This window comes from Zootoca vivipara, chromosome 11 (assembly GCF_965207765.1).
Source record: "Zootoca vivipara chromosome 11, rZooViv2.hap1.1, whole genome shotgun sequence".
NCBI classification, from domain to species: domain Eukaryota; kingdom Metazoa; phylum Chordata; class Lepidosauria; order Squamata; family Lacertidae; genus Zootoca; species Zootoca vivipara.
In genome coordinates, this window is record NC_142594.1 from 49,835,874 (window position 1) to 49,848,723 (window position 12,850).

Below are 12,850 nucleotides of genomic sequence, written 5' to 3' on the forward strand. Positions count from 1 at the left end.
TTTAATATTAAATAAAGATAATTTTTAAATTAAAAACAAAACAAAACACTATAATCAAATATTACTTACCCAGCATCTGTGCTGTTGCCACAAAGTAGTGCGTCCATGGTGCCCTCTTTTTTGAAGTAGTTATCTGCAACACAAACAGAGTCAGCGTTTATTTCCAGCATGTTTCCTTCACAAAAGGTGCAGCAAGCTTGGGAGAAATTGAGATCTGTCACTGGCCCGGTTACGGTAGGCGGAGAATGGTGCAAAACTCCTTGCAACACAGAAGGTTAGCACCGGGCTAGAATCTTTCACCCAGGTGTACTAGTTTTCTACACGTAAGGGTGCATTTTGTCAACGTGGAGGACCATATGAAAACAATACCACAACATCTACCCTATGAACCTATACCTTGGGCGGTCCCTTTTATGAAGGCAGCAGCCGCAATCTCTAAACTACAGTTCCCAGTCCATTGCCCCCATAGAGGTGCCTTGCATAAGATTCTGGCACACAGACTCCTGGTGCTTAGATGGCTCTGCAGATAAGGAGAGGGGCTGGATTTCTAGGGGAAACACAGGTGAGGCCTCTATACAATGATGCTGTCCATCAGGCAAAGGCTTTTTCCACCTGCCTTTCCCCACCCATTCCAGCCCTAGGAGCCTTTCCCAGACCATGACTTTGAGAACAGCAGAAGCAGTGGGGAAGAAGGGAACGCAGGGATATTTTAAAAAAAAAAAAACCACAAATTTATAAGCTGTGCGTTCTTGTTTCTCAACTTGATCCTTTTACATGATTTTGCATGTTTCATGGTATTTTATGCATTGTGGCTTGCCGTTATTTTTACTGATTATAGTTCAGTAATTCTTTATTGTAATTGTTAAGTGTAAAGTCTTCAATGATTATTTGCTATGTTTAATTTTACTGTTTATTATTATATCCTAATGGATTGTTGAACATTGCTTTATTTGATATGAGTTGCTTATTTTAAAGCTATTGTGACTTTTTTTTTGTATCGGATCAGATTGTTATTAGGTGTGCGATTTTTGCTGTTTATTTTGTTGTTTCTTCAGCTTGTAAACTGCCTTGTGTGTAGTAATACAGAAAGGCGGCATACAAATTAAAAGGGAAATGAAACGAAATGCAAGATAATGCTCAGATGCAGTTCGCCTTGCACATTTGCCCAGCCAAGGAAGAGCAAGAAAGAGGGAAAGAGAGTTCTGCTTTTGGTGTCATCCCTTGCGCACATCCACACTTTGGCCTACTTTTGGAAATACCTGGCTTTTCCTTGCCTTCATAGCATAGTCAATAGAAAAGAGATGTAACAAACAAACAAAAGCCCGCAGAGACATTTCTTAAGGATTTCTTCTGGCCCATGACTTCCATCACCAACTAGTTAGGGCTAAGCCAAAATGCTATCCCTCCATATTTCACCATCCATTTGCAGGAACAATATTTAAGGGGGGAGTGAACTTCCTATAGTAGTTCCTGGCATCTTAAAAGCTAACAGCTGCCATTTTCCCCCCAGCGGAGCGAGGACAGGAGTTGCTGTCCTCACTCTGTCTTCAGAATGCTGTTGCATGGGGGGTGCCAACCTGAGAGCAATGTCCTCGCTCGCCTTTCTTAAAGAAATAAAAATGTCAGGAGTATGGGCAGGAGTCAGGCTCTGGGGCCTGTAGTGCTTTGCAGGACTGGGGCCTGCCTCAGCTTGTGTTGGAGAAGCAAGGAGTGGCCACTCAGGTGAAGGCCTCAGCTTGTGCTGGAGAAGCAAGGAGTGGCCACTCAGGTGAGGCCACTTGATACCTCACTGCACCTGGTGGCAGGAGCTGGGAGGGATAAAAGCTCAGCATTTCCCTTCAGCTCTTTGCCACAGCAACGCTATCCCTGCCTGGTTGCATCTGGCCTCTTGCTCCTTGGACCCTCGTCCTGCCGACGCCTTGCTCCTCGACCCTTGGACCTTCGCCTTGCCGATGCCTTGCTCCTTGACTCCCAGACCTTCGCCTCTGCTTTTCTCCTTGACCCTGCGACTGCCTGCTGCTGGACCCTCAGCCCTGCACCTGTTCCTGCTTCTACACCACCATCTTGCCTCTGGTCCTGACGTCCTCAGTCAGGGCTTCAATCGCCCGCCGACCGGACCGTGACAAATAATCCCTCACTCTTGACTGGCTTCAGAATAACACTACACTTTCATGGGTTGCCATCCTGAAGCCGGGCAGAACGAAGGCCAAACTTCCTGCCCTCACTCTGCCCATGGCTCATGGAAAAATGGTGGGCCTTCAACAGACTAAATGCTGGGATGCAAGTGAAATGAGCAAGAAAGAAAAATTCGGGAATCTTTTGCACCCTCATTTTGAGCTGAAGGTTCTGCTAAAAAGAAGAAAGCCTTTCATCTCAGCAATGAATAATACAAAAGGACCCGGACAGCAACTTGCTTCCAGATAAGCTGCATTGTTTCATAATCAATAACAAACAACTTCTTCTTTTTTTAGTAGTATTCTTCCCATCCATTCCCCCACCCGCAAAGAGCTAGATGTTGGGTGTGATGGTGTTGAGTGGAACTTAGCTGTCTCTGGATGTAGCAAGGCGCCTATAAAGCATAACAGCATGACCGCGGCAGGAAGGAATGCTCAGAAAGTAGCCTCATACCAGCTACGGGAGAGATAAAAGATAAAACGGCAGTGCTAGCTGTCCCCCTTCCATTCAAAGGGGGCGAATCACTCTAGCTCGACACAAAAACAAGGGGCTGTTATTTGGGGACACTTCCACTTATGGGCTGAATGAGGGCCTTGCCAACAAAACACAGCGGAATGAAGTGGCAGAGCCCTGGGGTGGCAAAAGAGACTGTACCGCTTTAGTGTGCAAAACAAAACAGCAAACCTCTCTGGAATTAGAAAGCTAGCAATGAAGGGTACAGACTTCACAGTCAAGACCTTTGTTTCTGAAAGAATGTGTTTATGTATGCAACTACGGCCGCACGGATTTTATTAGCACAACATTGGGGAAAAGAAGGTGCCCCAGCTAAAGAAGTTTGGCAAGTTAAATTAATGGAATATGCTGAAATGGCAAAATTGACAATGAGACTAAGAGGAAGAGGCGACAAGGAATTTAAAGAAGAATGGAAGATGTTTGTTGCATATATACAGAAGCATTGTACACAGGTTAATACATTAGCAGGGTTTTAAGATTACTCGTGAATTTCTTATGAATGGATGATAGGTAATTTAAATAGATTTTAAATTTAACAATGGACATGCAGTATGTTGATAAATAATAGAACCAAGGAAGGGACTAGAGGGAAGTCAATTTGCTTGTTTTTTTGCATTGTTGTTGTTTTTATTTTTGTTATTTTTGGAAAATTAATAAAACATTATCTATATAAAAAGACCTTTGTTCCTGGGGCACTAGTTCTTGCATTGGGGAACTGAAAATCACCTCTGTCCTGCGCTGATGTCCACTACCACCATTGCAGGGTTCTATTACCTCACTCAACAAGATGTATAAGATTGGCTCTAAGCCGATCTATATATTACACCAGGGGAACCTCTGGACGCTGTTGGACTCCAATTCCCATCATCGCCAGCCAGCATGGCCAGGGGGCAAGGATGATGGGGCTTGTAGTCTAACAACATCTGAAGGGCACCCTGTTGCCAACCCCTGCACGACACAGAATGTGGTAGATTGAGACAGCAGAAATCTGGATTGCACCTGCAAGTGCGCCGATGTCATAGTTCCAGTGCTTCTCCCACAAGAAAAAATTAACGAGAATATCAGAGGGGGCTATGACAAACATTTCTCCATGACGTGCTAGATTGGATTTTATCATGGGGGAACGCTGCAGAATGAGACAAACCTGCAGTCCAAAATGATGCGATCCTAATTTCGTCTATGTTAGCCTTTCACCTAATTCTGCAATAATGGGTTGGTCGAAATATTATGGCATCTGGTGGCAGACAAAGATCCGAGAACCCAGCAAGAGATGTGGGCTGGATTGTAACCAATGAGCAGCTGGCAACAGAAGGGTTAAGCGCACCCCATGTGTGCAGTTCTGCCCTGCAAATTGCTTGTCTCCTTGGCAGCCTAGTATATGTACCTTTAGGTCAGGAACCGATGCTGCAGATAGGGCAACATTAAACCAACACTGTATTCGTCCATTCAAAAGATCATGAGGGCTTAAACTGGATGGGAGGGGAACAGGAAAGTCCCTGCTACACCCCAAGTTTCCTGCATTCACCAAGAAAGTCTAAAGGAGGCTTGGAAGTGTGCATGAAGGGAATGCGCTTACAAGCCTTCCCTGTGAGAACGACTCCTGTATTATCAATGGTTCCTGAACAGGAAAAGGCTTATAAGCACGTTCAGCTAAACACGTTTGCAAGCCCCTTTCAGGCCCAGCTCTGCAGGGGCATTGGGGTGGGGCCAGGATGGGCATTTGCAGGTGCCCACAACTCTTCCTCTGCAGCTGAAGTCTCCATGTGCTCTTGTGAACACGTTAAGGGGATACCCTCCAACATTTATCCAGTGAAAATAGGGACACCCTAAGGGAAAGCAGGGCATTGTGGGATCAAATCCGAAACCAGGGCAGCTTCTGTAGATCCAAAACTTTCCTTGGAATATAGGGACACTTATTGGAGCGTCTGTAAGGGTTTGTTATATCAAATTCAACTACAACACACACATACACACAGGCCTCAGCCAATCCTGGTTGCCACAATTCCCCACAAAAACAGGCATCGAGCAGTTTCAATTCGCTTTGACTAACCTCTCTCTAAAAGCAAGGCCTCAACCAGCCTCAGCTACCATAAACTCCCTTGGCGGAAAAAGGCGTAACCAGTGTTGCACAACTGCAAGTTCTCTCTCCTTGACATGCACAGTTTCCAAGAATATGATTTGAGATTCCTTTGCTAAAGGCCAGCCGTCAGACTTGTGATGTGGGAGCATTTGAGCAAACAGGGATGTTACCCAGCAGTTGCCAGACCCTCGATGTTCCTTGACTTCCTATCCCACTTCTGGCGTTGCAGAAAGCCTCCTACCTTTCCAGACAGATTTATCAGAAACAGGTTTCCCACCGATCAAGAAACGCTCATCCCCTCCAGCAGGTATCTCAGCCTCGTCTCAAGCCAAGGTGCAAAACTGGCTGGCACTTCTAGCCGGAATAATTGGATCCGAAAGGCAGCCTTTCAAACGACAAGGAACCCTTAGTCACAAGGATTTCGACTGCCTCATGCAATGCAGAAAAGATGCCAGGAAGGAAATTATGTAGGTGAGGCCAGATGGCCTTTTGAGATTGCAAAGAAACTCCCATCGCAGGACAATCACAGGCAAAAACTTCCTGTCACTTGTCAAAAGAACTAGCAGAGTCTCCCTCAACCATTATTGACTATGAAGTCACTGAGTGACCTTAGAAAAGCTCTCCTTCCCCTCACAGCTACCTGTAATAATACCGGTCAACCTTTCAGAATTGCTTCAACGATCACTGAGACAACGTTCCCTGCGAACGATTAGGTTGCAAACTTGTGTGCAGGGCCTGTTTTATTTTTAATTAATGGTCTCGTTCACATGTACTACAGAGCATAAACCATGGTGAGGGAAATCAGTCTGCGCATGGGACTTCTCCTTCGCGAGCAGCTTCACTGCACAAAGGGGAAGCCACTTGCTAAGGAGCTGTGTCACTCCTTCCCTGAACCAATTTTAAACTAGGGTTCAAATCAAGTTTTTAAAGGTTTTAAAAAACCTTTTAAAAAAACCATTAGCCCTGTCCCCAAACTGAATGAATCCAGGGCAGGGCAGGTGACAAAGGGCACAGCCCCAGTATATAATGGTTGGAACAATATTTCAGGTATCTTGAACCCAATATATAGACAGGTCACAGGATGGGATGCTGCTTTTGCACAGCAAAACTAGATTGTGGCTATTCAGTCAAGGGCATTGGGAGCATAGCTGCCAAGTTATCCCTTTTTTTAAGGGATTTTCCCTTATGCTGAATAGGCTTCCTCGCGAGAAAAGGGAAAACTTGGCAGCTATGATTGGGAGGGACTCCCCCCCAAAAAATAGTTCAATTGGGGGTTTAAAATCCCTGTAACCCCCCCCCCCAAATGATGGCAAACTTCAGATTCATCCAGCTATTGATCTGTTTTGCTTCCCTCTAAGCCAAACAGCATATTTGCCTTTTGCTATTTACATCTCATAAATCTAGGCTGAGTCATAAATCTTAAACTCCACTTTATTACTAAATGTACCCTTAATATCTCAATCAAGATGTATTTTCCATCGTCAGGTTGGCAGGCCAGGAATTGTAAGCTTCTTTCCTAGAACCGTAATGTCTACCCACACAAAAGGATCCATATATAGTATGTGTGTTATTTCCCCTCTGACCATCGAAACATTGTTCTTCTTCAAATATTATGCAATATATATATATATCATTAGTTCCAAGCCAGCCAATGATGTATATACATTCAGACTTCTGTTCAGGAAATAGCGTGTAGAATCTTAATGCCGGCAATGGCTGATTGATCCTCTAAAGTCCTGCGTCTTAAACTTCATCCAGGAAAACTAAAAACTTGATAGAGGCTAATAGCTGTTTGTATTATAACCTCAGTACGTTAGTTTTTAAATACAAAGTAAGAAACTGACATAGGCAGTTTTAGGGGGTATTTTTCTTCCTCAAGTTGGATTCAGATGTGTCTTGGGGGTGGTATTGCCCCCCTCAAAAAAAAGCCAGGTGAAGTGTGTTTGAAGATGGGACACTTATCTGCTTCTCTGGGTTGGGTTTTCCTCAAAAGAGCAGGTTGGGGAGGGACCCAGCATGGGACATTGGCTGAGACAAAAAAGTACCCAAATGGCAAAGAATGGGTAGATTTTGTGAGGGTGGGTTTTTGTTTTGGCCCCAAGCATTTTGCATTTACAGAATTAAAACTATAAGCGGTAAGTAGAAGAAATTTAGGAACATTACTTACTGCCTTGCAAGTGACAATATCCTAGGACAGCCTTAGGCAACCTCGTGTCCTCCAAATATTGCTGGACTACAATTGACCAAAACAACTTTTGATGGGGGAGGGGGAGATCAGTGACACACTCCCACACATTGGGCTTGAAAAACCAAATGACTGGGTACGTGAAAGACTCTGTTCCCTCACCCAAGCTCCAGTGAGCACCCAACACCTGCTCATCCATTGACCTGCCTATCTCTCTGTCTTCCATCCTGCACCTACATTCATTGCCTCCCCCCAGTGCACTCCTTGATGCTCAACACTCCACTGTGGCAGGGGTACTGTGGTAAAGGGGTACTGTGGTTAATCCAGAAGGCGGCAGCTAGACTGGTGACTGGGAGCAGCCGCCGAGACCACATAACACCGGTCTTGAAATATCTACATTGGCTCCCAGTACGTTTCCGAGCACAATTCACCTGGCCCACCCCAGGTCTCCTCCCAGAAGCCCACAAACCCCTGGGGCTGAACCTGAGTCCCCTGGGAAGGCTATTGCCCTATGGAATTTCATTTGGAGTCTGCCCCAGATGCTTCATTCATTGGCCCCTATTTCCATGCTAGCTTTCTTTGAATAGACCATGATCCCCTGAGCAAGCATGGGCATCTCTTCACATTTCCCTGGATTCTGTCTGAGATACCACTTCCTAATGAACAGTGGCAGGCTTTTACTTAATCTAGTCCTCGTTTGATCGAATTTAGCGTCCCTAATCCTCGCTTTATCTGCATTCGCGACATCAATCTTCAAGCAATTGAAATGCGGAATCTTATTATGTAGCGTGATCAATACCCCTCAAATGATGTTAAGTCATTCATCTCCACACAATACTTACAAAATGATTGATTCCTCAGCTCCGCCACTTATATTTGCCCTAAAGGGTTGTTGGGTTGTTCCCCCCCACACACAACCACATGACAACAATGAAGCACTAAAGCCAGGGAAATAAGAAATGAAATGGCCTAACCAGTTCAGGGTGCGAGCCCTCCCTTCCGCAACTCCTGACCATGTGCATATTGACTCTCTGCCCATTTTCTCTCCTAATTTTTCTTCTGATTTACAAAGGTGCCTGCAAACATGGCATGAAGGCTGGCAACATCCACCTTGCCATGTGGGAATCCCTTGCAGATGACCACAGTGCCTGGAGACAGGCAGGCAAGTCATGTATCCACAGCAGTGATCAGAGGAGGAATGGCCACTGGGAGGAGCACAGACAGAAGAAACACCATGGTGCGTCTACAGCAGCACAACTGGATGCCTCCACCTGCCCCAGCTACAACAAAACATGTACCTCCCACATCGGTCTCTACAGCCACAGCAGGCGCTGCAGTCCTCCAACAGCTTGACCTCACCCCCAAAGGCACACTCCTTCATTGTCTCCCGAGGCAGACAGATGCCATACTCTCTAACATTTCACGGGTGAAAACAGGACCTGGTTTCATCACATCACCAGCTGTTAGTTTGCCTCCAATAGAGACACTTTATGCCGCTCGAGTCAGGAAGAGAGCAGAGAGAACTGCTGTAGACCCTTCGCATCCTGGTCATCACTTGTTTGATTTACTCCCATCCGGACGTCGGTACAGGACTCCATATACAAAAACGTCTAGGCACAGGAATAGCCTTTTTTCCTTGTGCCATCAAAATGTTGCATCTGTAGTTGTGGGCGGAAGGGAGGCCAGTTGGTGGTATGGGGCCTTTTCGCTGTGCTGTTGTATTGTGGGGGGAATAGTGTTTGTATGAGGTACGTTTTTTCTTTACATTGCAGTGTAGTCGAAGCAAAAATCCAAGTATGGTTGATACTTGGCCAATAAATTATTCTATTCTATTCTATCCCAGTTCTTACACCAAGGGCTGTTGCCTGAGCCCTTTAGTTTCCATGTTGAAAAATGCCGTGCTTGCTGGCTGCTGTATCCATTCACCCTGTAGTGGATTGCTCTGTGCTGTTTCAAAAGCAAAGCAGGTGTTCTGTTCCTTTGGTTAATGAAATGCCAGGAAAACACTGTCCTGTAATTGGCTAACAACCATTCAGAAGGAGCCTCTCCAGCATAGGTATTGAGAGGCTGTGAGTGTTACATGGCAGAGCATTGCATAGCACATTCCTAAGCATGTCTATTCAGAATTAGGCACCACTGGATTCAATGGGGCTTACTCCGTGGTGTGTGGTGATAGCATGCCAGCTGCAAGTTCATGGAAGTGAGTCTACATTCATTAAGGGAAAAAAAACACTTTTAAAGTCCTACATATTGTAACCTTTACTCTCAGGGGAGTTGTTCCTGCCACAATAATCTTGGTTGCCCTTTCCTACACCTTTTCCTGCTCTACAGTATCCTTTATGAGGTACAGCAATCAGAAATGCACACAGTATTCCAAAAGCAGTTGCATCATAGATTTGTATACTGGCTTGATGATATCGGCAGCTTTTACTTCAGCTCCCTTTTCTATTGATCTCTAGCATGGAATTCACCTTTTTCATGGTGGCTGCATGCTGAGTTGACATCTTCATTGAGCTATCCACTAATTGTTGGTATTGAACCACCAGTTAGAGACCCAAGGTTCCCAGGCTTGTTGTCTTTTAAACAGCTGCACAAACGGCAGAAATTCAACAGATGTACCCTTTCTAGCATGCCAGGAATTGCACTCCTGTTGAGGTTTGGATGAATGTGTTGCCATTAAAAAGAAGCAATGTTTGTTTGTTTGTTTGTTTTTTAAAGGCAGCAACTCTCTTAAATACATTCATAAAGGGAAAGTAACAGATATGAGATTGAAACCTCAAAGACATGGTTCAGCAGGGAATCTCTATTATTATTATTATTATTATTATTATTATTATTATTATTATTATTATTGCTCCAGCCCTGACTTCCTGTTTAAATCAGACACTCACTCTCACAATAGTTCTCTTGTTTCAGGATCCCTGCACAGACTAGTTTTGTAGCAGAGTATTGCAATCCTTCATCTATTAATTTGATTTCTTTACCCTTCCACAAGACGCCTGCCTAGACATGCATCTTTTTAATGCTTTTGTTTGCTTGTTTCATTGTCCTGATAAAACTGGGACTGATCTAGATGTAGAGTCTGGAATTGCATATTTGTTGCTGGCCAGGAAGTTTGTAGATAGGCAGCAGTGTAATCAACGCAGCGTTCCCACTGATTGGGAGAAGGTAATGCCATGTATTTTTGAAGTGACAAGGATGCTACTATTCACTTTCTTATCATCATTTATCTTAAACGTTTATATCCCTGCCCCTTTTTGCATTAAATCATGTCTGGTTCAGTTACAGGTACGTGCAATGGACAGAAAAGAAAAGAAAAAGCCACAAGAAGGGTTTTATCGCAGGCAGAGAAATGAAGGGTGAGAGCCAATGAAGCGGTAACATTAGCACAATAATATCTGGCTGTGCCATGGAAATTCCCCTCCCCATCCTCATGCACCATTTAAATCTGTTCTGGGGTTTCCTCAATCCTTCAGTGCAGATTTGGAGTTTGGAGAAAGACAAGGCAAGTTCCACTGCCCGAATGGAAATCCTTGTGTGAACATAGCTACTTTGCTAGATACCACCCAAAGTGTGGTTTATGATGCTCAATTGGGCTGCAATCCCAAAGCAACAGCAGCATCCCCATATTTAAATCACTTCTGACAAAGTTTCTCTGATTCATCTATCCTTTGAACCCTAACAGGCAGCATTTCAGCCCCCGCCCTGCAACCAAGGAGTGACTCACATCCCAAGGGCTTGGAGCAACTAACTTGCCTACTGGCTTCTGTTAATGTCCGGGCCATAGCGAGATACAAATACTTGATCCTCTGAGCTGCTTTCTTTTGTGAACTAATTGCCCTTTGTTTAACCCTCTTGCCATCTTGCTCTGCCTTCAAATCCTGAAAGATTTCAAACTGTTTCATTCACCCATTCATCCTAAAGCTACAGCCCTGCCAGCTAGCCTATAAGCAGTATCTCACGGGAGCTAACAAAGACTCAAATCTACAATACAGCAATCATATCAGAAAACATCTTAAAACCAACAAGCCAATAAACACCACGGCAGCCAAGATCGCATGGCAATGGGTGGCAGCTTGGAGGCATGCAGCCGCAATCAGGTTTTAAAGCTGAGTGTCATGACCCACAACCCAGAGGCCAGGCACGGATCAATGGACACAAAGGAGGACGAGGCTCTTGGGTGAAGAACTGCCAGGACCAACTTCAGCACTTTTCCAACCAGAAGATGCAACCATACTATCCTCGTCTGATACAGGAGCATCTCTTCAGCCACACAGGTGTCTCACATAATTAGGTGAGAGCCCTTTAACAGCTGGTCCCCTCCTCTGGGGAGGGGGGCTTGCTTCACTACAATCCAGACATCATCTTTTAGGCTTCAGTTTGAGCAAGGTGCTCCTAGAGGCAGCAGCTCACCAGGCTACCTCTATGTGACTATGGAGCTCTCCAAGGTCCTGAAGGTGCTCTGTGAGCCTTGAGCTCTTGCCTCGGCCTCTTGGAGGGACACTGCCCAGCTCTCCCAGGCAGCCTTGGGTTCCTGTAGAACAGAACCCTGGGGAAACTGTGAGGCAGTCAAACACTAGGGCAGTGAAGCCAGATAATAGATCAGTGGGGAAAGATACAGCCAGGGAACAGAATTCCTCGGGCACAAGACCAGAATCAGAAGCATTTATGGGAACTGGTACAATTCCACTGGTCCTGTTCGTAGCCTGACGTTTGCTGAGCTGGTATCTTCAGTTCCATCCTCTGGTTGTTTCTCCCACTGGAGGCCAGCTTCACCTGAGTCTCTGGTTCAAGACCCCTGGCACTCTGCAAATGCTAATAATGTTGCAGCAACAACCATTCTGCTCCCAAAAATGTGCCCTCACAGAAAAGTTTTCAGCAGCTTCCTAAATATCCCTAGTGAGCTGTTCCAACTGGCTTCCTTGGCTATGAAGCCACCACAGAGGAGGCCCTGCTCCTTATCACTCCTTATCCCACCTTAGCCCAGACAGCAGAAGGACCCAAAACAAAACATTCTCTGAAGATCTTAGCATCTAGGAGACTTCATATAGGATAAGGCACCTCTGGAAGTATCCCAACAAACAAACACTGCTAAAGGCTGATAGTTGGCCTTTTAAATGTTTCCAAGCATAATGCTGAGCCTTCGTGGCACAGAACTCTGAGCTTCCCATGGTGTCAAACTTGGATTTATTTATTTTCATAATAAATGGAAATGAAGAAACTTGCATTTGGTAAAAAAAAAAAACACAGAAGCGAAGAGATCAGCTTACCTGTATCATTTAAAAAAGCATCTAAGGATGGCCACCTTGCGTCGTCCGGTAAGAATGTGCCGTTAATGGTGGTGTTAAACCTCCGGACACACTTCTGCCTCAGATTTCCCATGAAGAGTTGGAGCCCTATGAGGGCGAAAACACTCAAGCAAAAAACGGTCAAGATCATCACATCGGCAAGTTTCTTAACTGACTGGATAAGGGCACCTACGATGGTCTTCAAACCTAAGGAGACAAAGGTTAGCAGGTTATAGGATGAGATACGAAAGTGCAAGAGCATTGTACGGGTATTAAAAGTCAGTACTAGTAGCATCTACAAGACACCCACCCCAAGTATCTCCCAGTTGTGAATGCATGGCATAGGTAGAGTTCCCATCGAATTTCACTTGTAGTGAAATTCGGAGAGAATTTGGAGGCTCCAGCTCAGGCAAAACATCTGTTGGAAGTCTGAGGGAAATGAAAATAATTCCGGTAAGACTAGTGAAATGAGGCAGGGAGTCTGCCCCTCTCTGTGCAATGTGAAAGTAAAGACTGCTCCATCCTTATATTCCGATTTCTTCCATACGTTTTCCCCCCCTACTAATCTGGTGTGGTTCTGATAATCTCAATGGGACGTTTGCCGTTAAT

At 45.0% G+C, this 12,850-nt stretch overlaps 1 protein-coding gene across 2 annotated transcripts in view; it reads right to left on the reverse strand.

The window, feature by feature from the left end:
• Positions 1 to 12,850, reverse strand: part of LOC118091630 (sodium channel protein type 5 subunit alpha-like) — a 295,442-nt gene that overhangs the window by 149,691 nt on the left and 132,901 nt on the right. For both annotated transcript variants that reach the window (XM_088653462.1, XM_088653463.1), the window contains 2 exons: positions 12,224 to 12,448; positions 70 to 133 (listed from right to left, as the gene is read on the reverse strand). In XM_088653462.1, the coding sequence (XP_088509588.1) occupies positions 70 to 133; positions 12,224 to 12,448 (289 nt within the window). The remainder of the gene's footprint in view (positions 1 to 69; positions 134 to 12,223; positions 12,449 to 12,850) is intronic.